Source organism: Heterocephalus glaber, unplaced genomic scaffold, assembly GCF_053883595.1.
Source record: "Heterocephalus glaber isolate CG9 unplaced genomic scaffold, H.glaber_assembly_v1.0 deba00001446, whole genome shotgun sequence".
NCBI lineage: Eukaryota > Metazoa > Chordata > Mammalia > Rodentia > Bathyergidae > Heterocephalus > Heterocephalus glaber.
In genome coordinates, this window is record NW_028258298.1 from 7,201,274 (window position 1) to 7,227,037 (window position 25,764).

General features: G+C 45.0%; 1 protein-coding gene and 1 long non-coding RNA gene across 6 annotated transcripts in view; one reads left to right on the plus strand and one right to left on the minus strand.

Moving 5' to 3' along the window:
- Positions 1 to 25,764, minus strand: part of Fli1 (Fli-1 proto-oncogene, ETS transcription factor) — a 134,439-nt gene that overhangs the window by 105,844 nt on the left and 2,831 nt on the right. The window contains exon 1 of one of the 4 annotated variants that reach the window (XM_021242797.2): positions 20,971 to 20,991. The exons of 2 other annotated variants lie outside the window; for them this stretch is intronic. Coding sequence is in view for 1 of the 2 variants with exons in the window: in XM_004862610.4 (XP_004862667.1) it covers positions 19,543 to 19,560 (18 nt within the window). In the remaining variant the exon portion in view is untranslated. Of the gene's footprint in view, positions 1 to 19,542; positions 20,114 to 20,970; positions 20,992 to 25,764 lie in introns of those variants that run through there. One more of the 4 variants, XM_004862610.4, reaches the window with a different exon arrangement.
- On the plus strand, positions 17,835 to 21,867 carry LOC147827422 (uncharacterized). Of its 2 annotated transcripts, XR_015452414.1 has the most exons (3): positions 17,835 to 17,964; positions 20,237 to 21,118; positions 21,646 to 21,867. It is a non-coding gene; the product is annotated as an uncharacterized LOC147827422 (long non-coding RNA). The 2 variants fall into 2 exon arrangements; XR_015452413.1 differs by having other exon boundaries at positions 20,237 to 21,867.

The following is a 25,764-nucleotide window of genomic DNA, read 5'->3' on the forward strand; positions in this document are numbered from 1 at the left end:
TTTAATGCAAATCATTTTCTACTTAAAATGTCTAAAAATAGACTTCCTTCTTAAACAACAGGAGAGCAACACAGTTAAGAAAAAGGATGAAAGCATGTAGAAACACCAGAAAGCTAAAAGAATTGCAAAAATAAACTCCTGCTAAGCTTGACACTTCTGTGTTCCAGGGCAGGAATAATTAATTGCACTGTATATGTTTTAGTCACTTAGCAACCTGGAGGTCAACTATTCACATATGTCATGAGTAAAATCATCAGTATTGGACAGATCAGCTCTGACTAGCTGTAGATCTTTTGGCAATCTCAAGTTTTGGGTACCTCTGGTCTTCTCATTGTGAAAGTGGGTATAATGGTAGATGAATTCCATGGGGCTGGGAATAGAATGCCTACAAGTGTTCAGCTCTGTGCGCTGCCCAGTAACTGCTTAACAGACACCCTTGTCATCACTGTCATTATTCCTGGAGTTGCTGATGCCTTCTGTCAAGGTTGTTTTAAAGTAATAATGATGTAAAGAGTGCGACAATTCCAGAAAAGACCTTAAAGCCAATCCTAGTTCTTAACTTCACTACAGTTTTAGATCAGAGAATTTCCTCTGAAATTCTAGCAAACACCAGATAGAGATAGTGTGCCTGTTTAGTGGGTGGTGTGTTTTGTTTTGTGATCTTGCAAAAATGCGTTTACTGCCATCTTTATAATAATATCACCTTGAGGTAAAATTATCATGGGCAGAATCTCCCTGATCTGCAGGGGAGACCTGGGCCCTTACTCAGGCTACATAACAGCTCGTGTCAAAGCAAGTGAATGCCGGTGCCTGATGCCACCGCACCTTGCCAGTGAGTTCTATCAAGCTGAACCCAGGCTGGGACTTTCAGAGATGAATGTCAGTTTTCCAGAATGACCTTGCCTTTGAAATGGGCGCACCACATATTAAGAGAATATTAACAGATACTCTAGGTATTCACTCTCTGCACTCAGTAAAACATTCATTCGATAGTGTGTGGCCTTGGGGGTAATCGCCCTTTCACAATATTCCTCATATCACCCCATCTGCCTTCATAGAAAAAGATAGTGGTCAAGAAAATGGCTTAGAGATGCACAGGTAATGCCAGAAGGTCCATGATTGGAATAACTAAGTGTCTGGTGCCTCATTTAGCAGAGTGACCATACAGGAAAGCAACCATTGTACTCACTCTCTCATTTACAGAGTTATGCTGAAGGCCAGTTCTCTTTCAGTCTTACTCCTGCTTATCATTCAGGGTTCAGCCCGAATGTCACTTCCTTAGGGAAGCCTTTGACCTCGGAGACTAGGTTAGGTCCCCATGTTAGGCTCTCTGAGGCACCCCAGACTTCCCCTTTCACAGAACTCCTAGGGCTAAATACCTGTGCACACTGCTTTACTATAATTTCTATCAAAATAGAAACCAAATCTGTGGCTTTTTCTACTGTCTCCCAACAACTGGCACATGGAAACTGCTCAGTTAATGAATATATGTCAGGTGCTGAGGATGCAAAAACAAGAGAACAGGTCTCTGTCCTCGAGGAGCTCAAAGCAAAAATTAAAAACCAACACTCAGGTTCCCAGTCAAAGCAGGAGGAGTAACTGAATCACCTTGCCCACAGCATTGTATTCTATACATGCTCTTCACCTTGTGCAAGATGCAACCTGAAAAAGAACTAAGGTGAAATATTTCAAGCTGAAGATAGACTTTTTTGAAAATGCATCAGCTGTAGAACTATGGTACTCATGATAAACTCTAGGATGAGATGATTAAAAATGCTACCTGGGCATTTGCTGGGTCTTTCAGGCAGATTTGTATTCAGGACATAATGGTTCATCATCCCTGAAAGTGCTCCTTAGAGAACTTTGCCTCATTTTTAAAGGAATTTGTCAATCTCAATTTTAAGCAAGTTTCAAACCACAGGTTCATATCACAGATTTAGCAGTGGACACAGGACTGGACTTCACAATGATGAAGACTTCCAAATCAAAAGCCACAATAGGTCTGCTCATTACAGAGACCTTAGTGATAAGAACAGATCTCTCCAGGAGAAGGATGGGGGTATTTATTCCTCATGGTAATCCTAAAGCCACAGTAGGTATAGCATGTCTCATAGTTCCATTATCTGTGGGTCAGCGAATGAAGGCAAGAGATATATTGTTTCGTGTCTTGAAATATCAAGAATGTAGAAGTAGGATGTGGTGGCACATGCCTGTAATCTTAGCACTCTTGGAGACTGAGGCAGGAGGATCTCAAGTTTGACTCTAGACTTTAGGCAACTTAGTCAGACCCTGTCTCAAAACAAGAAATTTAAAAGATGAGCTGGGATGTAGTCAGTGCTAAGGTCCTGAGTTCAATTCTCAGTATGGGTGTGTGTGTGTGTGTGTCTGTGTGTGTGTGTGTGAAGTTTTGGCAAAGCAGTACAAATCAAGGGAACACACATAGGAGGAAGACTAGGTTTCTAATACCATCACTCCAGCTAGTTATTTGCTAAATTAAGTTACTTTGTGCACATTTACACTTCAGAAGAAATTTTCTTATAAAAGAGTTATAGATATCTGGGACCTAGGGAAGCAAACCATCTGTTAATTGTACAGTCTGGAGCCCTGTGCAGTAGGAAATCATATTTTTATGGTGGCATAAAGCATTAGAGCTGAAAATGACCTTAAACAGAATTTAGTACAATGCCAACACTTTACAAATGAGACTGAGGTCACCATGCTGTGTCAGGGTTCTCTTTGGCCAAGGTTATTTTCCCATGAAAAAGTGTATAGAGAAAGCCCTTATCCTTTTTTTTGACAAGTCCAGTATATATTCCATCATGATTTGTGAATGTTACTTTGATGAACTCCAAATCCCACCATTTTATAGAAAGGCAATAAATTATTATATCTGTAAAGGCCAGCATTGAATTGACGACAAAGCCAGGTGACTCAGTGGTGAGCCTTAGCTCCATTTCCCACTCCAGCCCCAAGCCAATATGGGCAGTAACTTGGCGATGCTACGCATTCACTTTCATTTTGCTGTGCTTTAATGTTAGTCCTCTGAGTACATGGAAATGTTAGCCTGTATGTGAACAACAAACACAGTGTTGACTCAGACAAAATAATCCATGTAAGTATACCCTTCCGACTCAATTCACATTTAAGGCAATGTTTTTGATCTGAATTACGTGGACTCACTTGTTCTGTCCAATATGGTAGCCACTAGCCATATGAGGCTGCTTAAATTCAGGTTCAATTAAATTCAAATTTTATTTCTTTTTTGCATTAATCACATTTCAAGTACTCCACAGCTCCTTGCAGAGCTAGGCTGGTGGTTGTCATATTGAACAGTACAGAATAGGACATTTCCATCTTTGCAGAAAGTTCTTTTGGATAACCCTGATTATGACACTTCTTAACCTACTTTCCTTGGCCTTTAAGATAGGGTAAGAAGTTTGAGAAGAACTGATGAAGTTCTCCAAATCTTTTCTCTTAAAAATTGTCCAAGAGATATATCTCTAGTGAAATTTCTTATACAGGAATACTTTCAAAACATCTATCTGAGCCTTCTATAGCCCAAGGAAATATGTTTGCTTTCTTCTATCCAAATCAAATTCAAATCCAGAGATTTAGAGTCACTTGAAAAGATTAGAAAGTGATAGAGTAACTATTTCCAGATCTGTGAATGTTTGAGCAATGTAGGGCACAGTAAAGGTAGTAGGACAATGTGTTTAGCCAAAACTTTTATACAATTCAACCTTTTAAAGACAGACACCAGAGTCAAATAAATTTCCTGTTGGCTTCCATTGTAGGAGATGGTCTTTATAATTTGAAAGACATATTTGAGATGCTCTTTTATCTATTTACCTTCATTGTACAGCTTTGGTGTAAGAAAATGCAGAATTCTCTTTTGACACAATATCTGGGTGATTTTTCTTTTCATGGAACAAAAAACTGTAGGGCTGATCTTGTTAGATTTTGGCCTCCAAGAACTTATAAATTCAATATAATATCTAAGCTCAGCAGACTTTCTTTTTGGTACTGGAAAATTGGACCCAGACCCTTCATACTGAGCTATATTCCCACGCCTTTTGAATTTTTAAAAAATTATTTTGAGAGAGGGTCTTGCTAAGTCACTAAGTTGCCCAGGGTAGGCTCAAACTTGCCAACTTCCTACCTCAACTTCCCAGAGTACTGGGATTTCAGGTGTGTGTTCCTATGTCTGGCTCAGACTTTGAAATCCTGATTCCATAGGCCTGGAATAAAGTCCTAATACAGACTTCAATCAACTCTGAAAAAATATTTAAGGAAAAGTTCTTAATCTCAATCTTAAGTGTCTGAATAGCACTTAAAATGTAAAGAGCCAACTGCATTTCCCTTTCTTCATCTCTCCACTCTTCAGCTGCTTCAGTGTGAGCAGAATACAAGCAAATGTCTTCTTTCTTCACTTCACCTAACCTGGTCACGTAACCGTATTTGGTGTCTTCATGTATCCACCAAACTAAAATACCGGTGATTCATGATGAGGATAAAGATGGAGCTTGCATTTCCTGGCATCATTAAGTGACAGTCATCACTACTCCCAACACCTGCACTACCCCCAAGGCAAGTTGCTTCTTTTGCTCTAGTGTTCCTTCACTCACACTAAAACGGTTAAACCTTTTGGTAGCATCAACACATAAGACAGAACATCACAGTCAAACAAATTCACATTCATCCCTCCAGGGAGTCGGCTCTCATGTCCCTCCTAGGTTGAAAAACTTCTTCTTTCAGGTAGTGGATAAAAAAGCAGAGGGTAGAGAAGGGCTGAAATGTTAGCTCCCCTTTGAATTGACCAACTGCAGGCCTGGTCCTTGTTCTCCTCACCTATTTCACAAGTTAGAGTAACCATAGAAGAAGTAGCCCAGGGGAGGGAGACAAGGCAGCCAGCAGGTATCTGGCCGGTCAGATAGGCATTTAGAAACTGGGGAATGTTTTAAAAAATAATGTGTTTTGTAGTGTAGGATGTTCTTGACTCTACAAAGGGAGAGAGAAACCTGAAAAAAAAAACCCAAAAAGATTAAAATTAATTTAAAATTTTAAAAGGGACCTGGTAACAGGTTGAACAGGAGAATCGGTCTCTCCAGTATTTTGTGTTTGCCATAAGTCTTATTATCAGCAGCACAGCGTGGAATTCCTGAAGCCACACTCATATCCTGCCACCATTTTTGGCTTTTTACGTAAAACCCCTCATTGATTGGAATGGGAGTTTCAGGATTGGAACAATGGCCGGATATGAGAGAGGGAAAGGAGAAAATGAGATGCTTGGGCTGTACTGATGGATTGGTAGGGATGGAGTTTATATGGGCAAAGAGGTATGAGTAAGTAGCTCACTGACAAATTTACCAAAGGCAAATGTCTTTGGAAGTCTTACAGACAGAAGATAAACCAACCCAACAAATTGAATTTGAGTAACATGAGAAAAATAGCTAAGGTTTTAATAACTGGCATTTGTGCAGCACTGAACAATTATGAAGTACTTTTACTTTCATACTTCTTTTGAAGGTAATAATTAGTGAGACAGAAAACTTACTATTAACTATTACTATCCTTGTTTTAAGGATAGTGATTAAAGAAGTTAGTATCTGGCCCATGATCACCAGCTAAAAAAGAAAGTGGAGTTGAACCTAGATTTTTCAAACTTTGAACTGCATGTGGGTTTTATAGATCATTTTTTGTTACCATCTCAATAAACTAGAAAAACACTCCAGAAATTCCTTGCCAACTTCACTAAGATTTTGTGCCACCTTTCTCAGACAAGAACATAGCATTTCCTATTACAGTACACTGTATACACACAAAGTTACATTTTGTAACTTTGCCTAATTGAGCATTGCTATACAGCCCCTGACAATAAAGAGAGAGGCGTGGGTCCTTTCTCTTTAGTAAAAAGTGCAAATAAGGCTAAGAATCTGAGTCATTGCATGTTTTTTTTTTTGCATGTTTTATAATTGGTAACAAGAACTTTATAATGAGCTACCCAGGTGTTAGTTAAACTGTATTAATTAATTAATGCTTTTTTTCAAGAAGCTCAGTGCTTCCAGCTCAGTATTCCAGATTTTTACCAAATCCTTGGAAGAAGAGATTGTGTTACTAGCCTTGATCCTTTTGAGTAGATGGAGAAGCTGAGATTAGAACGAGAGAGTAGGTAAGATACCCCAAGTCACTAAGCCATCCTAAGGCAAGACCAGGGACAGAACTCGGATGACACAAGCCTGGGGCCATCTGGACTGAAGGGAGTTGAAAGCAGCATTAGAATCTAGAACACGCTAACCCCCCAGTTCCCTCTCTGATGAGACTAACCTTTCAGCTGCGCACCTCTGGATCCCAGCTGACTGCAGGAAGAGGGACTCCTGTTTCTTATAACACTCTCCCCTTTTCCAGAGGATCTGAGCTCAGAGGGCCCATGCAGTGGTGGGGACTCAGTGGTGGGGACTCATCTACAGTGATATCCCTTATTTTCCACAGCACATCTACACTGAGGCATTTCTCTCATTCTCTCTCCAGTGTGCTTGTATTGTGCACACTAATAAAACATCCTCTTCTGTTTCAAATTATTTTTAACAATTAACATGCAAATATCTGAACAACATTTACTGAACTTCGGTGGATGCTACGATGAACCAACAAGAATCAGAATCATCAAAGAGCTCTTATAAAACCAGTATTTTGAGGCTTTAATTGGAAATGAATCAGAAATAGGCATGTGAAACATCTCATGAAGTACACATAGTCTTAAACTTTTTAGAAAGGATGCTCTGGATCATACTCAGCCCATTTTGATGGGAAGAAAATAAATTCCAATGAGTTATAAGCCAAGCCCCGCTGCTTAACCCTGGCTCAGCCACAAGACCTTCTAGGGGCAAAATCAGGAAAGGTGAGTGATTCCTTTATCACACTGCAGACCCAGGTGGTGTAAAGAGATCCACAGATCTCCAAAAGGAAACACTTAAAAGCCTAGAGCAGCAAAAATACATGACTGGATGCCTCCCTGATGGCACCCTGGAATAACTCCATGTGCCCATTTCCTGAAATGACATCTCCAGAAAAGTCAGCCAGACCTTTATAGAAAGGTTCCTACCATTTCTAGAAAAATGCAGAAAGCACAGGTGCCTCCCAAGTCCCTGAACTCTAGGGAAGCCCTATGTTGCACTAAGGACCTTGTCTATTTTTTTTTGCAGTGCTGGGGTTCAAACCCAGAACCTCACACATGCTAGGCAAGTACTTAGCCACTGAGCTGTACCCTGGGCCCTAAAGACCTGGTTTGAGCAAGATTACTTGGACCCTTTGAGCCAGCATGCTTTTATAGAGAAAGCCAAGTTCAGGTCGGCATGGGTCTCTACAGACCCTGGTATCAGTGCTTGGCGATATCAGTGGTATCCGAGATGAGATCATGCATGATCTTGGCTCTGGGAAGCCTAATTGATCATAGGCATAGCTACAGGGCTGGTGGAAAATGACAGCGCACCTGGGTGCAGTCATTCTGTCCCTTTCCCCTTGGCATGGCCAAAGTAGTTATGTGAGGCTGAGTATGCCAGTTCTGCCCAGATCACCCTCACCTGTTCCTCATGCCGGATTGTTTCTGAGTTATTTTCCTCTTTGGGAATACCCTTTGAACTGAGTTAAAAGAAATTAGTATGGATTAACTATGATGTGTCTTTTTAGAGAGGACTCTTGCCACTGAGTACAGTTCAGTTTCAATTTTTTTCCATCCCACATCAGGGATCCCTATAAAGAGAAAAATCGACTTGGGTGCCTACATAATTGCTTAGCTGCCTCAAGGGTCCCTATGGAAACTGTACTGTTCAATTCCTGGGTGTAGTGTGATATTAGCCAGGAAGTAGGACTGGATGAACAAACAGAGCTTGAACCTGTGGGCCTTGGTTTCTGTGCTCTGGAAAATAACTTGACCTGTAATGCATTATTTAGAACAGCATGAATCCTTGAGTTCTGCTCCTATTGTCTCTTGCCCAGTTTTCATCTTTGCGTACACTGTATCTTAAAGCCTCAGTTATCTTTTCTGTGTGATGGTCTCTTACTTTCTAAGAATACTGGGGTAGGTACCATAACTTGCCTATGTGGGATAGGTGCTTTGGAAGATATGACAAAGATACAAGCAACTGTTAATAGTCCCTTGTTATCTTGGGTCATTCCTGAAGGTCTTCCAGTAACAATACATAGAGTAGACTGTGGGGCCGAGTGGCATGGAGTGACATTGGATACTCCAGGCAAAAGAAGAAAGCAACAACTCATTCTAATGTCTGGAATTTCTTTTTCAAGTGACTTTGATGGTCCTTTGGAGACATTGTGAAGCTTCTTTTCCTGTACACATGTTTCTAGAGTAAGAATGCCAAACACAGATGGGTTGAAATATCTAAATAACAGAAAAATTTTTGCAGATCTGTTATGCTGAATTAGGCTAACAAAAGGTTGAGCTCTATAATAGAAATGTATTCCACGTTACTCTTGAAGGTGCATGTGTGCATAGGGCAGAGATGCTCTCCCCACCCAAGTGAAATCAAACCACACCAGGATTAGTTCAAGTAGCTCATCAACTCCCAATAACTGCACATGGGTTTCATCACTGCGCTGCACAGAACGCTGTGAAAACTGCAAAGGCGAACTCAGTCCTATGCACTGAGAATGAAAATTTTAAAATAATAGGTCCTTCAGTGCTAAATTATGTTTGCTCCCAAGGATCCTTGGAGTTATGGTTTTCTTTGTTCTGCCAAAGGAAAAAGGAAATATATCAGGAAGCTGGGCCAGTCCACAGGAAGTCTCACTTGGGCTGATAAAAGGGACTGATGTGAGGTGGCTTTGGATGCAGTTATAAGTCAATCAGCCTTGAAATAACAAGAAATACTATTCAGGAGAAACTGGAGCCTGAAGTCGGCCTTGCTCCACGGTTTCCTTTTAACCTTGCCCAACATTCCCCTCTTTGTGTTTTTCACAACCTCCCAAATCTGAGATTTAAAAAAATTATGTGTAGTTTTATGAGTAGATGAGTGAAAGAGAATTTTATAAAGGGCAAGAGTTGGAGGAAGAGATAAAAGAAAGAGAAAAGGCAGGAAAATGGAAGAGGAAGCACTGTCAGGGCAAAGAACGTGCTATTCTCTACTGAGGTACAAAACTTATTTTTAATCATGCCTTTTGCTCATTATGGTCAAACAGAACATGTCTGTTTCACAGTCTCTTGCCTGCTCACCAGTGCTGCTAACAAAGCCACGCACTTTCTCTCACCTGGACATATGGGGGTTAGGCCTTCTTGAGTAAAGGGTGGAGGGACATGGAGCAATGTAATGAATCTGATCAGTGTAGCCTGTGCATAGGGGTCAGTAAAAGACAAAACAAAGAACAACACCCTCATTAGGTGGGCCCAGCTTGGAGCCCTAAACTGCATGCAAGTGTATGTGTCAATCGATGATGTAGTACAGTGGCGAAGCTCTATGGACTTTGCCGGTAAACAGGAATGGGACTACATTTGAATATATGAGACCTTGGGTAAGTTCCCCAACCTTTCCAAAGTGGAAATAATGCAGCCATCACAGGGTTGTTACAAGGATCAAGTGTGAGTGTGTCTTAAGGGTTAGAATAGATATTAGAGCCAACAGCCAGATAAAATAACTTGTTCTTTTTCTTCTGGTGACTTATGATTGTTCTTCCTTAGTTCTGTTCCCTCTTAGATGGAGGATGAGTGCGTCTCTCACTCTTAGGTGAGTATTAGAGGGAAAAAGGCCTTAGCTGGGAGCATGAGGCCCATGCACATGCTGCGTGATACAGTTTCAAACTGAATTGAGGCCTTTTGGGGTTGAGTGTGTTTGCCCATAGCACGGCACCACTTCCTGTTTTAAGAAGAAAAAAAGCCATCCAGAAAACTCATTAAAAGGTTCAGAATTCTTCTTGAACATCAAATGAGTCCTCAAAATATTGGGTTTTTTTAAGAGTTAAGTGTAAATGAATCAAAACCAGACAAATTCAACTTCCCTTCAATTGAACAAGATTTTTTAAAAAGTCCAGGGGCCACATGTGTTTTGGTTTTTAAATGAGACTAAATTTTGCAAAAGAGTGTAAGACTCCAGAGCCGAATCTGGCTCCATTCTCAGCTTGCCATAACGTGAAGGAAAGGGGCTGGCACAGCTCCAGTGTCACTCGGCAATACAATGCAATCGGCTTCCAGAGATGCACAAAGCACCTCCTAGGAGCCCAGGCTTCAGCTGCCATGAAGGTCACCACAGGAAACTTAGCCCAAAGAGCGCAGGAGAAGAGCCACACAGGACCAGCCCAGGCATCTGTGAGAGGTTCAGTTATTCACCCCCAAATAAAATACAGCAATACAAAGTCTGTCCAGGGCCAGAGTCATACGAACATGGGACAGGAAAGGAAATTTTGAAATCATACCCCCATTTTATACACAAGAAAATCTTTAATGGGAAAACTTTCACATGAGTAGTAGGGAAGTGAGGGACTTGCCTATGATCCCATGTCCAGTACGAGATAGAACTGGGGTTAGAAATCCAGTGTCATAGCCTCATTTAGGCTATTTGTCCCCCTAATTACCGAAAAATGGGATCCCCAAATCACCAGAATCAGTACATTTGAAATACAATGATCTTTACAAGTCTATTTCTAATAGCCCTTCTTAATTTTCACATCCTTACTTTTTAAGTATGTGAAAAGTAATAGCCTATACTTCCATCCCCTGAGGCAGACAGACACTGTTAATTACTTCTTGCATATCTTTCTAGAAATTGTCTAGACATTATCATAAATAGTTGTTTTTAATTTTTTTTAACTGAAATGGGATCACATATTTTGCAACTTGCTTTTTTTCCCCATATAGTAATATATTTTGAAATGTTTGTAAATCAGTGTACAGTATATGGCAATTGACTTTATCCCATTTAACAGTAGTATGGTATTTTTACATGAATCTTTCCTAATTTATTTATCTAGTTCTATTAATGAACATTTAAATTGTTTCCAGTTTTTGCCATTACAAATAATGCTACAGTAAATACCCTGAATATATATTTTTGGTATCTGAATGAACCTATCTATAAGGTTAATTTTTAAAATTGGAATTACAGTGTTATCAACTTTGTATAAATATCAGCTTCTCAAATAGATGTTGCCTTCTAAAAATACTGTACCACATTATAATTCTACAAAGAGGTAAGACAGAGACCCCTACTCTTTCTAACATTCTTAAGCTGTTTTAATTTTTGCCATCCTCCAAGGTCACAAGTATTGGGACTTCATTATTTTCACTTGAATATCTTTATCACATACTTGAGATTCTTTTCACACATTGATAGCCCATTTGTATTTCTTTTTCTAGCACTGTGTATTCATAGTTTTTTTTGCCTCTTTTCTATCAAGTGATTCTTTTCTTATTGATTTGTAAGTGGGCTTCATATAAGATTTTTATCCTTTGTCTTAAGTATGAGTAATAGTCTTTTGCAGTTTCTCATTTATCTTTTCACTTATGGCACTTTTCTTTCTGATAATATATAAATAGAGGAATTGAATATGAGAAAGGATGAATAAGAAGAAGTCTCCATGGCTAAAGCCCTAGCTTTCCAAAAATGTCCATGCAATGGACTAATATCCGGAAGGATTAGGGAGCAATGGAGACTATAATCTGGTTGTCACCTCTACAATGTTGTTATAACCATAAGCCACAAATGAAGATTCCCCCAATCAGTATCACTTCTTTCAGAATCATCAATAGTCAAATTTAAAATCAGGAAGCAGAGAAACTTCTAATCTCTAGATGTCTGGAAAAAACAATAGAAAATTTTGCTCTTGTCCATTAACACGACTTCTCCACTGAGGACTGAGTCTGGCAGTGCTATTCAACTTTTGTGTAAATGACTAAATGAATGATTATGAATTAAGTCATAAATGTCTAAACATAAAATGAATCCACAGACGTAAATTTCAATCTAAATATACGACTTTATATAAATGATATCACATTAAATCATGGACAACTTACAAACTGAGTAGTTCTATAATGTTAAGGTGTTTGTTTTCACATTTTAGCTGTATGACTAATACTGCAAAATTGTTCACTTTTAGACTTCTGAAACACACACAAATCAGTGAATTCCCACATATTCAGAACCAACAATTCTGCTACTGGAATGTCAGATTCCAGCAGACATATGAAACCCATACATGTCTAGAAATTCAAGGTTAAAGCTCCCTTGGCACCTGTAATTTTGGCCTCGTGCATGTGTGCAGTGAGATATGACATAAAGTCTTTCATTGCCTTGGACACATAGTACTGACTGTGTCAATGGGTCTGCTCTTGGGAGAGCACTTTAGTCTTCAAGTCTGCTTTCTCCTTGAGATGGTTTTAAAAACTACACCCTGGGATTCTGATCATAAACTAAGTGTCAGACACATTGTTCCCCAAAGATTAGAAATATCTTAAATACCGCAGGGGTTTTGGTTCATTTCTGTAGGTATGAATGATTTCAAAGTTGCCATAAAGCTGATCTGGATTATCTGACAATACCCCTTCACCCTCAATTTTGACCCTACTTGGAATGATGGTGACTTGTTGGGGGAAATCTCAGTATTTCTAACTGAAGCAATGGACACAACCAAACCAGGTGAGAATGTCAGACCTGTCTAAATTTACATAGAAATTTGGCTTGAATTTTAGGGAAATAACATTTCCTTTTGTAATTAGCATCTGCTGACTCATTCTCAAAAGGAACTAAAGTTGTAGCCCAACATAGATGGCTCAATTGAAAAGATAGTTTGTGGTGAGATTCCTGAAACATGGGGAATGAAGAAACATTTATTTAAAGGGATAAAAGGATAATCACATTTTTATGAGATCTGGTGAAACAGAATTTCTTCTCCCTCCCCAGTGCCATATATAATAGGCAGATGTCTTTAAGAACCAGCAATAGCATTTCTGGCTGCCTGAACCTATCAACAGTTGTCTAATCCTGATGGCCACTCACTTGTCATGTGACCTCTGATAAGTGACAGAGCCACTTCCATCTCCATTTCCTAAGGGAAAGGATCACAGCAGGAAGGATTCAGTTCATGAGGGATTTAGGTAACTATGTAGACTATCCTTCAATTCAAAAAATGTGCATTCCTCCTCTTTCAATATTTTCTAAGATCCAAATTCTTTGCTGTGATATTTAAGGTCCTCCACAATCTAGTTCCATCTAACTTTTCCACTTTCACCCTCTTCTACACTTGCACTCACCTCAAGTATTCTACTCTCCTAGAAAGCCTGGGTAAGTTCTATACAGACCTCGAGGCCACCTCCAGACCCACCTATGTCAAGAAGCAGTGCACTGGTATATGTAGAAGAAGGAGCTATTCTGCAATCTGAAACACTGGGTTTAAAACCAAGTTTGGCCACCCAACTGTGTAATCCTGGGCAAGTTACCTCAGCCCTCTGAACTTTCATTTCTTCCATACAAAGTGGAGAAGTGAAGATAGGCCCTCCTCGGGGCTACTGGAAGGATGAAATGACGAGTACATTCCAAAGAGTTTGTAAAGGTGGGGAAGGACAGAAGTAACTACTCGCATTAGGTGTTCTCTAGCTCAAATTGCTCTTTCCTTCCTCAGTGCTATCATAATATCTGCTGTGTTCTGCTGGCCCACACCAGCTCAGCCTCTGGCCAAGCATCAGCTCTTCTGCACCAGCATCCTCTCCTCACAGCACTTATCACCTAGTTCGAGCCCTGAAGAAAAGTCTTGCTAGTGCATTAACATGGTTGTTCAGTTTGAGGCCCATGAGGCTGAAGTTACAGATTCCCATCAGGCCAGTTTACTTTGCACAGAAGAGGTTATTCCATAGATTGGAATTTTGAAATACCGCCAAATTTCAAAGATATTGTCCCTGAAGGTGATAATGTAGGTAGATGATGACTTCATCTGTTGCCTTTGGGGAAACTCCAAGTGCACAGGCCCATCAGGTCAGCAGCGGAATTGTAATACACATAAAGTGACATCACTTAGTAATACTGATGAGTTGATACATAAGTGGAATGAACACTATAGTTATGAAATCATGAGAGCAAGAGAAAATGAAACAGGGTGTAGTCTTCTGCAGAGAAAAAGACACTTGCATGGTTTTGAAATTACCAAAAAAATCTTATTAGGACTGGTTGAAAGTTTTAGGAGATTGTTTTTAAGTGTGTGTGTGTGTGTGTGTGTGTGTGTGTAATGGCCCAATGTCCTTTAGCTTGCTCAATTTATTACAAAACAATAAGTAAAAGAGAGAGTTAGAAAGATTGCTTTAAGTGGAGTCTTAAAAACAGAAATTTGTATAATTCAAAATAAAACAATATTTGGACCAGGAATTTAGCTCAGTGGTGCCAGCACCTGCCTGGCAAGCACAAGGTCCTGAGTTCGATCCCCAGTACTGGAAAAAAAACCCAAAAAACAAAACAAAAAACCATTATTCTATACCTGTATTTTGTAGCTGATTGTCTAAAATGAAAGAAAATAGTAGATTTCCCATTCCAAGATAGTTGGTCCCTAATCTGAAAACCTATATATCAGCTTCAGATTTAGAGATGCTAATTTGGAAAGTCTGAGGTAGGATAAAAATCCTGCCTGGTCACCCATCAATATGTCAATATAAACATTTTTCCAACTCTTTTTTCTGTATGAAATGCAGTACTTGGATTAGACTGATACTACATTTCTAGAAAAACAAGCTTTGTTTAAATCAACCACTTTTTAAAACCACTGTCAACTTAGCTAGTTAATCCTAAACAGTGGGAAACATTGACATTCTAAACCTTATTTAATATGATTCTTATTCAAGAACTATTTACTGCACACAGGAAAATGGATCCATAAAACACATTTGAACACATTATATTTAAATAGCCATTCAGTTATAAAGAGTTGAAACAGGAATTCAGTCTACTTGACCTCAGTCAGGAGAAGAGGTTATTTGTTATATGAGTAAAATACTATATTTTTTGGTTGTTTCCTGGTAACAGAAACTTTGTTTACTTTACCTACAGTTTTTTTAAAATGTGTTTTAGAAAAGCTGCATAAAAGCCTTAACTGAAAATTTTGAATTTTTTTCTTTTAAGTATGGAAATAATTCAAGACAGTAGTAATACTTTTTTTTTTTTTTTTTTTTTGGTACCAGGGATTGAACTCAGGTCCTTGCGCTTGCGCAGCAGGCTGCAAAACCACTGAGCTAAATCCCCGGCCCCTGTAATACTTTTTTAATAAATGAAGAAGTGTCTTTAGTTCAAAGTACAAGATTCTTGATGATTTATTTTTTAAAGGTTTCTGTCTCTGTGTATCTGACACATACAGACACACACACATACCTGCCTCCAGGATTCTATAATTCAAAATAATGTAATACGTAACAAAATCAAATGATGTCTTCAAGGTGTAGTGGAAAGAATGGGTTGAGAGACCTAAATTCTCACCCTTCTTTAAGCAGTTAACTGTATGATCATGGACACTCCATTTAATCCCCAGGCCTCAGTTTCTCCACTCATAAAACAAGAATGTCTAGCTAAATACTCCCTCAAATTCTAAAATTGCAAATTTATGAACTTGAATTTGACCAGTAATGGAAGTAGAAGGGAGCTTTTTAGTAAAAATTATTTACACACAAAACAGAATTTACTATTTGATAATTGTCTTAGGGGAGCAATCCGAACAATCATGGGGACAGATAAACCAGCAGAGTCTACCTTGCCTGGAGTTTGCATGAATCTGGATTAAAAAGAGGTGGGGGGGGATGGGAGAGGATGGAAGGCAGCAACCCCTCCTAAGGACAAAATGTCAAACTTGTTCACAAGGCTCCTTCTTCCCAGATGTCTTCCTGAAAATTTCCTGCCCTGCCAGCAATGACTTGCCCTCCAGGGCCTGTCTGGTGTGTTGACTTTTCTTTGACTTACGAAGCCTAGCAGTAACCCCAATCTTTCTTCCCCACTCACTCTTCTCCTGTCATTCACTGGTTGTGTGGTGCTATACTTTTCAAACATAAAAGATGAAACTGGGTAATCTCTCTGCTCAGTTGTGACTTTGTTAGAAAACTCTCCCTAGCCATCCTCTCTGGTATGGTATAGCTCAATCATTTTCTGTTCCTAATTTGCTCTATGGTTCTTTGGAAGATGTATCTTTCTCTTTCTTTCTGTATGTACCCAACACCTCCAGTACAGTGTACATTCCCCAAGAGTTTTGATGGCTATTTTATACTCAATACATAAAGCAGAGCCTTGGAATATAAGAAACAACATCACTCAATATTTATTGAGTTAATCAAACATACATTATGGTAAATCCAAATCTGTGATCTAATATTTTGACCAATAGATCCCACCAGCCCTAATCCAAAGGAGAAGCTCAATATGATACAGCTAAGGCACTGACTTTATTTCATCCTTACTGAGTCCTGTGGCAAGGAGGCACTTTGGCCTTCTTTTATAAATGAGACTCAAGAGGCTAGTGCCTTGCTATAAAGCACACAGCAATAAAGGAGTAAAGCTGAAAATGAAATTAGGCTTTCTGACTGCATGTCTACTCTTCCTTTTCCTATTTCCCAGTTTGGTTCACCATTTCTCCCTCTTTCGTTTCTCCATCTCTGAAGGTACCATACACATTCAGGTTTACATTGATGGAATTAGATTCAACTGAAGTCTACCTAGAACTAAGACGCAGTTTTTGAAACCAGGCCATTTCTTGAAGCAGCAAGCAGTATCACACGCTTCTCAACACTGATAATATCACTGTGGGGAACAGAGAAAAAGTAGAGTGTTGTTGTTTCATCACCCAGGTTAACTTGTCTGTGGCAAAAGGAGACTAACAGACTTTAGTGCTCCAAATATCATGTTCTGGGCCTGCCCAGGAGTTATTCTCTGGAAAGGAAGACGAGAACATAATACTTACAATAAGGGCAATGTGATTGGGAATTATAATTTCTTAGAGTTGTGCTAGTTACGTACACAACAAGGGGTTTCTGTGAAGAAATTCAGACTTTCCTGGCATTCTGGATCAAATACTTCTGAGTATTGAGGCCCACAGGCATTTCGAGATATAGCCATGCCTTATATTAGGAGGAAGAAAGATGAAGGTACATAAAGTCATACCCCAGAATCACTCAAAGCTGATTTTTCCAGGCTATTTGAACTGGGAACATGCACATTATGGACATGTGTATATAAATTAGATCTGGTCTATAAGGTCTTCAGACCTCTTGTAGTATAGGATAAGATTTAGTGCATAACAGGTGAGTGTTCTAGTACATGAGCACAATATTCTAGGCAGGGAAAGGATCCAAAAGATACTGTTTTAGAGGTAATTTAGTCGCGCTGTTTTATTTTTCCGAAGATTATGAAGCTCAAAGACGACGTTTAATAGATTACACATTTTCACAGCAAGACCAGAAGCTAGTTGGCCTCTCTCCCAGTTCACTGTCTTCTCCACACACAGTACTGAACCATGTAGAAGCGGGGTCTGGGAACCCCGAGATCTAAAGGTTATACGTGAACAGGAACCCATGGCTTCTGCACAATGGAAATGCCACAGTACACATTAACGACTCATCTTGCAGAGCCTAGGGCACTGAAGATGGCTCTGTAGGTGTCTCTATAGAGCCAGGTAACCTGGAGGGTGCTTGTGGTGAAGGTTTGGGAAGGCTCAGCAGTTCCCACCATCTGCCCTGAGAGACCTTCTTTCACGCCTGTGGCAAGAAGCGCCAGGTTCCTGGTCTGAGGGTCTCCTCACTGCCTAACATGCCTATCCCTATGTGTGTGTCTAAAGAGGTTCACACATCCTGTGTACACAGACCACAGCTTCCTCCCTCTGCTCAGGCCTGTGCTTAGAGGTTTGAACTGCGCAGATATTGCTTCACTTCTCCTTGGGGTGTCCGCAGCAAGACCCTGAAGCCATTTTACCACCCTTCTGGAGCAGAGGGATGTTTCTGGGGTAAGTGGTAAATGTTCTGATGAAGGGGAGTTTGGGGGAGAGAGCATCTCATTATCAAACCCAGAGACCCCTCAGTTGCCTGCACAGAGCTACAGGAAGCAGAGAAACAGGCATAAAATGGTCCAGTGACCCCTACTCCCAGGTCTCCACAGCAGCCCTCTCTCACACACTCTCTTTAAGTTTGAGGAACACACAGAACTCTTAAAGTCTCCCTTTAACCCCTTACAATCAGTTATCTCATCTCCAGATTTTCAAGTTCCTTCAGTTGGTGCCTTATACCTAAGTCAGCATATTTCAAACCTTCAGAAAAAAAAAAAAACTTAGAAAAATTAAACCACGGAGCACCCCGCCCAGATGATAAAAATCTCTTGCATTCTCTAAGTCCAACATCTCAGCCTTCTCTCACTTGGCCCTGAGCGTTAAGAGCTGGGCTCTTGGATTGGGGGAACAGCAGGCTCTGCCGACCCCGCCTCGCCAGCCTAATGGTTTTTCCAGGCAAACTCCTGCTTGCTGGTGAGCGGTAGCCTTGAAGCTAACTTCTAGTCCCATTCATTCCCTAAGTCCTCTCAGGCCAGTCACGTTAGGGGGTGTCCCTCCTTTCTGTTCCTGGCCCTACTTCCCCCTTTCAGAGGAGCAAGCAGCCAACTCTTCAGAACTCTGATACCGAACCCAGGCCCTCACCAGTCCCTCAGGGCTGCACTTTACAGCCTAAACCCAGATGTGACGGTGCTGACGGGGCAGGATGGACAAGGCAGACGTCGAGGCCAGGCTCCGAACCCGCCACCCCAAGAAGACGGCTGTACGGGCGTCGGACCCCCTCGGAGAAGGCAGCTCCGGGAAGCTGGCGCAGGCCGGCTCGCGGAAGGGCTGGGCGGGGGTGCAGGGCAGCTGCACCGACCAAGGCTGCAGAAGGAGGTTCTGCGAGGCCCGCCCGTCAGTCCCGCGGAGCTGGCGGCCGCGGAGCACAGAGAACCCGCCGCAGAAGCAGCCAGAAGGAAAGGAAACCGGGCCGCTGACATGTAAACAGGGGCTTCCATCTGGAAGTGCCGCGCAGACAGACCCGCAGACACATTCCCTTGCACCCTCCCGAGCCTGCAGCTGAGCCGCTGACTCGCCCCAGGCCCGCTAGGCGGGGACCCCAGCCGGTGGCGACTACTGCCTCCGCCCCCGCCGCTCTCGGCCTCTGGCGAGAGGAAGCCGGCGGCCAGACGAGCGCCCAGCGCCAGAGCCAGAGCGCCCGGCGGCCGGTTAGGGAGGGCAGACGCGGAGGTCCCTTGCCTGGACTCCGATCTGCACCAGGATCCTCGGTTCCACACCGCCCCCTCCCGCAGCCTGGCCCGACGCGTGGTAGAAGGGAGCCGGCCTCCACTTCGGCACAAGGGGTGCGGGGGAGATCGCCCTCGGTGGAGAGCCTGGCCTGCCTCCCCGAAAGAGGGACCGGCCACCCGAACACTGGAGGAGACGGCGCGAAGCGGGGTGCGGAAGGAAGGGAGACGGGCCACGTCTTCCGGGACCCTGCGCCCAGCCCTCCCGCCGCCCGGTCGGCCCCCGCCCTGCGCCCGGGGCCCCGCGGCTTACCTTAATAGTCCCGTCCATTTGGCCAAGTCTGCAGGCGAGCCCCCCAATATTCCACACATTGACCCGGTTACAGCCTGACCTCGCAGCGCCTCCGGATCAGCCGGGCGCGGCCTCCCCAGCGCCCTAGGCCCTCCCCGAGTGCCCCCTGCGAGCGCCCTGCCCTCGCTCCCCTGTGCACGTTTGTTGTTGTAGCAGAGCGAAAAAGAGACAGTTAACCGGATGAAACTTTTTTTCAGCTAATTTTGGGAAGTGACTTCACTTTGCGAATGGGGAGGAAGTCCTATCTCTCTCTCTCTCTCTCTCTCTCTCTCTCTCTCTCTCTCTCTCTCTCGTCTCGCTCTCTCCTCTCTTCTCTCTTCTCGGCTCTGCCTCGCCTTCTCTCCCCCCACGCCCCCTCTTCCTCTCCTCTGCTACTCCTGCTTTTCGCATCACACACTATATAAATATACGCGGAGATGCCCAGACGCATTCATGCACCGCGCACACAGGATACTTGCTCCTGGGAGATAAGAACTCCCTGGAACAATGACGGGGCCCACGCCCAGCGCCCGCGCCCCGATTCCCGCAGTCTGCAACACTCCCCATCCCCTTCCCCAAACCAAACGCCAGACGCCTTTGGCCTTCTTTCCCTTTTCCCGGGCCGTTGGCCGAAGGTGGCCCTCCTGACTCATTCACTTTCCGTTTCTTCCCACAGATACGTTCTTTAATGCTTTTTCCAGCCGGAGTCGAACTTTTTGGGGATGGGAGGCCCGCTGGAGAGTTGACTGGGGTTAGGATAACCTGGCGCCTGCTACCGGGGAAGATCCAGACGCAGATCACGGCAAACCAACCATTAAAAAGTACATCCAGGGGGAATTTTCCCACTCGGGCTCGCACATCTGCTCTCCCACGCACGGCGCTGCCTCGGGTGCCTGCCGGCTGACCTGCGCCATCGGGGGCGCGGCTGACTCCCAGGAGCATTGTTAGGAGAGGGGCGCCGTTTGGGCAGCCGCCTCTACTCTCTGCTCCCCGCACCCGCGAGAGGCAGGGACCCGCAGCACCCTAGGCCACCTATCGGGTCTCCCAGGGTTAAACCCTCCCGCCTGCCCTGACGCGATGGCCCAAGCCTGGACTCCCGAGCCAGAGTCTCCCTCCAGTCCTACCCAGGGTCCCCGGGAATTGACCCTACGGCAAATCTTTCTGTCCACTCTAGTCAGCAGGTCCCAGGAGCGCCATCTGCGCCGCGCGACACAGAGCCACATCTCTCCGGCGTGAGACCTGGGTCTCGCGCTCCGGGCTAAGGTCTCACCCAGCGGAGGGGCCGACCCCCCCTGGCCACTTCCCGGGAGCAGCTCACCGGAGACCTCGGTCCCTTACAGGCGCATGCTCTGGTTAGGGCACTTTCGGCCTGGCCTGAGACCCTTCTCCCCGACCTCCAAGTCTTGTTACCTTGTCCACGCTCTCCAGACCACGCTTTGGACTTTCTCACTTTTATTTAAGAGTCCTCCGGGGGAAAGAGGAGGAAAAAAATCCAGAGGCGATCCGAATGAATTGGAAAGAAAAAAATTTCAAAAGGGTGTCCACAGCAGCGAAAAAGGTGACTTATTAATTCTTTATTTCTTCAGGAGCAATTGAGCTTGAGAGCTCGCTCGCCTCCCACCCTCCCTCCCCCAATCCTTCTCGAAATTAGTCTCATCAATTCAGCTCCAATTTTGGGTTCCAATACAGACACGGGTCTGAACGTGACCAGACCTGGAGTGGCGGTTGCAGCCTGCCAGCAACTGAGACTCCGGTGTGCGTGTGGGGGTGGGGTGAGTGGTTGGTGGGATAGGGGCCGCCCCCCCCTCCTGTCTGCTTCTCAAACCAGGGGTCTGCTCCGGGCTCCCCTGGGACCGCCACATCTGGTTACCGCTAGCGGGGTCAGTCCCCCCCTTTGCCTGAGGCCACCAGTTCTGGAGTTCAATTAAAAGAAATCAGGCTTAACCCTCTCCTCCCCGAAGCCCGGCTGCTCGCCCTCTTGCTCTTCCCTTCAGCTTTTCCACATGCTTTCCAGAGAGGAAAGAGGTTAAAGGGAAAGGAAGAATGAATTACATCCTTTCAAACCCCAAATTGTTTCCTTTTCAGCCCAGACTCTACCGACCTTCAAACGACAACAGGCCTTGATTCAGGAGGGTGTGGGGAGATCACTTCCCACCAGGACCTCACCAGAAACTCAGACTCCCAGCCACACTGCTTTTCTTTTAGCCAGAAAGGACTCAAACTCCACCACCAAGAGGCCCTCTTCCTGATGCAGGGCAATCACAGAGGCCGGTTTAGTGGGCACCCCACACACAGTGACCCCCCCCCCAACATACACACGGAGCACACTCCCAGTCCATTAGAGTGTACTCAGTGGCAAATGCCATAGGTTTCTCTTTCCAACTCCTGTTGGCCTAGCAAATCACAGATAGTCTTTGCTGCACTAATCAGTTGTCACCCCAACATCTTTAGTACCCCAACTCCATTTATAGCACTCAGTTGCCTATTCCATTAGAAGTACTCAATATGGAAGAAGATTAAAATGAAGACTTGGCCTCCAGTCCGAGCTGTGGAACTCAGTGGTACTTTCTGTTTCTGCCTGTACAACCAAAGCTACAGTAATTTTATGCTTTTGGAGACGGGCCTGGCATAGACATTACTCTATGGATAGACAAGGCCTCTTGGCCCCTTTGTGACTCACTGATTGGCACTAGGCCATTAGTGCCATTCACAAGGGTCTCTACCCAGAAAGAAGACTCCCCCCACACACAGCCAGTTCTGAGCAGAGCTGGGAGGGAATACCAGATTCCTCTCATCCCAAATTGGCCGCTGCTGGGCAAGTTTACCCAGCTTATATAACTCCGGGATTGATGCTCCACTCTGTTGCTGCTGCTTCTTTTTTAAATCTCGAAGGGGGGAAAAACCCTAACCAAACACAACAGTAAACAAGTCTGCCCTGTTTAATGTGGTTACCACCAGACATCTGGAAAGATGGTTTGATCCTGGCAGCTCACTCTGTTTTCACGAGCAGCCAAAGAGAATATTTTGAATGTTTGCATTGAGACAAATTGATAGAGAGCCTGTGGTGAGGCCCGCTACAAATGAAAACTCTTCTGTGTGTGGGGAGTGTGCTTGGGGAGGAGGGGGCACCCTTTCCTCTCCCCTTCTCCCTCCTTACCACTGGTCTTTCCTCTTCCACCCTCTCTTCCCCGTCCCCCCCCCCAGCCCCTGTTCCCCTACCAGCCTAGCTGGGAAATCGAGCTGCTGCCCACACACTTGTGCACGCCCTCTTTCCAAGCTCACCAGGGACTGCCTGGCCTCACCCTTTCTCAGGCTGGGCAGGACTGGCGGCCCGGGTCTGGCATGGATACCATCGGTGTGCCCATTTCCACCAGCCCACTCCTGGCTTTCAGGTCAGGGGAAGCTCACAGCCCAGGAACCCAGGCTGAGCAATTGTTCTTTTCAAGCTACCAGTTGGAGAAAAATGATTCCCCAACAACAAAACAGCCCATTTCCCCTTTCTAAGGCTTTTAGAAAGCAGTGCACAGGCGGGCGAATATTCAGGAAATATTTCTATTTGGAGCATTTTTATTGAAACATTGGTGAGACCACTTGCCTCGCACCATTCGCACTTGACAATATTTTCAAAGATGCGGAAGTGCTTCTTCCCCCAGGAGGGGAACGGCGGGGCGAAACGTGTCTTGGCTAGCTCAATGTCAGCCCTTTTGACCGGGTCAAGACATTGCAGACGGAGGCTCCCCGGGCTCCTTTGGTCCCAGCCTGCGTTGGGGGTGGGAGGACGAGACAACCGAAGTTGGGTCCCTCGGGTGCTTCCTGGCCCCGGACCGCTCCTCAGTGGAAGCTCCGCAAGATGCCAGGCCTGGCAGAGTGTCTCGGGCGGATCCTTCTTCCCCCACTCGGCTGGTCCAGCGGGCCGGCCGCAGCCGCAGCGGGTATCCGAGCTGGCAGAGGGGGCGGGGAGGGGAGGGCGGGAGGAGGGGGCGGGCCAGCTCCAAAACTCCAGACTGCACAACTGCAGCTTCAAGTGTCTGGCCTCTCGCTCGAGGCCATAATTAATTTGAGATTTATTTTTATTGGAGAACTCGAGTCTCGTCTGACCTTAGCCAAACAAGGCAGCTAGAGCCGGGCCTGGATGCGCTTGAATGCCGGAGAATATTTCTGCAGGAAGGCTCTGCAGGCGCGCCTGCTTTGAATTTGTTTCTCAGACTTCATCTACTAACAGATTGAAGGAAGATTTAGAGCCTCTGCTCGCCCTGCCCGCTCCCCACGCTCCTTCTTGCCTTAGCGCCGAGCTGGTTCAAAACGCAACGTGGGAGGCCCGGGAGGGGGAGGGTCTCTGCGCCCCGAGCTCCAGGCGCTCGCTCAGGGCTGAGCCCCCAGACCACGCGGCGTCAACGAAGAAACCTCCAGGGAGTCCAGGATGACCAGAGAGCACAAGCTGACCAGAGGTGGAGGCCAGCCAGGTGTCTGGACCCTCACCCAAGGGCGGCGCCGCCGATGAGGGAGGGCGAGGAAGGGGGGGTGGGTTCAGCTTCTCCAATCTCCTGCAGTCTCCTCCTCCCAGTCGCCCCAAACAGTATTCACTCCAAGCACAAACTGGTGCCTTTGAAACACAGCTTCAGGACCTGCCCACCACACACCACTTCTGCTTGCGTTGTTGTGAATATTGGGAGCATGCAGTCTGGAGGGCAGGGGGAGAGGTCATCTCCCCCAGGAAGCAGCCTGGGCTGGAGGAGGGAAAGGGGAGGACCTGGGGGTGGGAGCCGCAGGAGCTCTCTCAGGCGCGCTGATCTCCCTTGGAGAATGTTTTGAAGTCCTCTAGCATCAAGCAAGGACAGGCCAAAGTTTCCGCTCTAGGCCTCCTGGTATCACCCCCTCCTCTGCCCCATCCCCAAGCTGAACACTGGGGCGGACCATTTTGGTGGATGGTAAGCTGCAGACTTTCTGGGTTCAGTTGTGGCTCTGCCCTCAATAGCTCTGTGGCCATTAACAAGTTCCTTAACCTCCCTGTGCCTCCATGTTTTCATCTGTCTTTAAGGACTTATAATAGGACCCATCTCAAAGGGATGCTGTAGGAATGAGTGGCCATGAACTTGCCATGCAGTCACATGACGGCCTTGATTATCTGTGTCTTGGTTTTGCCCCTTACAATCTCTGTCACAGTAACCTCGGGGCCTCTGTTCTTCATCTGCAAGACAGAATACCCCACAGGTGCGTTACTAACATTGCAGATGAGTTAATACTGAACAATGTGTAACACAGGGCCTGCAAGAGGAAGGGCCATCTGAGAAGCGGCAGCGTTGCGTCACCAGGGTTGGTATGGCAGCTACTATTGCTCTGTCAGAGTCTTTAGGAGTTCCTCTCCTTCTCTCTTTTCTTCCCCTACTCTTCCCTGTCTCATTTGCTCCTAAAGCACACCCAGAGTTCCCTGCCAGGCCTCTCCAAGCCAGTTCACAACCAGAATCGAATGCTAGGGAGCGGGCGTCCCCTCAGGGCCTGCTAGGCTCCTGGCTCCTGGGGGCGCCTAGGCCCGTGGTGTTTGTCAACAACCCAGAGTCCGGTGCCCAGCTGGGAAAGGCGGGGCCTTGGCAGCCTGGGACTGTTTGTGTCCCTCTGGCAAATAGTCTGCGGAGGGAGTCTCAGGAACAGACCCAAGATTGTCCCTGCCACGCAGACCTTTCGCCGTCATCAATGCACCCCTTTGTGCAACAATACAAACTTTGTGGCTGCTGAAAAATCCATTTTTCCCCTTGAAAAGAACTCCTGCGGCAAGCGGCTTCCCTGGCAGCCCGCAGCTCCAAGACTGCACACACCCCCCTGGCTCCTTCGCTGGGCTCCAAGGGGCCTGGGCCCAGTTTCCTTTCTCCCTGGCCCTTAGCCTGCGCCAGGCTCCCGGCTTCCACTTGCCACTTCAGGGCTCATGATCCCTGAGATTCTGGGCCTGGGGTCCCTGTGAGTGGGAAGACAGGCTGCAGCTCCGCGAGTTTGTAGAGAGCTTCTTGGGCTCAGCTGCTGGACGGTGTTGGTTGGGGTAGGAAGGGCACAGCACCCCTAACACCTCCGGAAAATGGAAGACCACCAGCCAGTGCAGGTTTTAGACGAACTGTAGAGCACGCGCTTGAACCTTCCACTCGATAGTGATAGTTACTGATACACAGATTCACTTGTTTATTTAATTCATTCATCCATTCATTCATCCTTTCA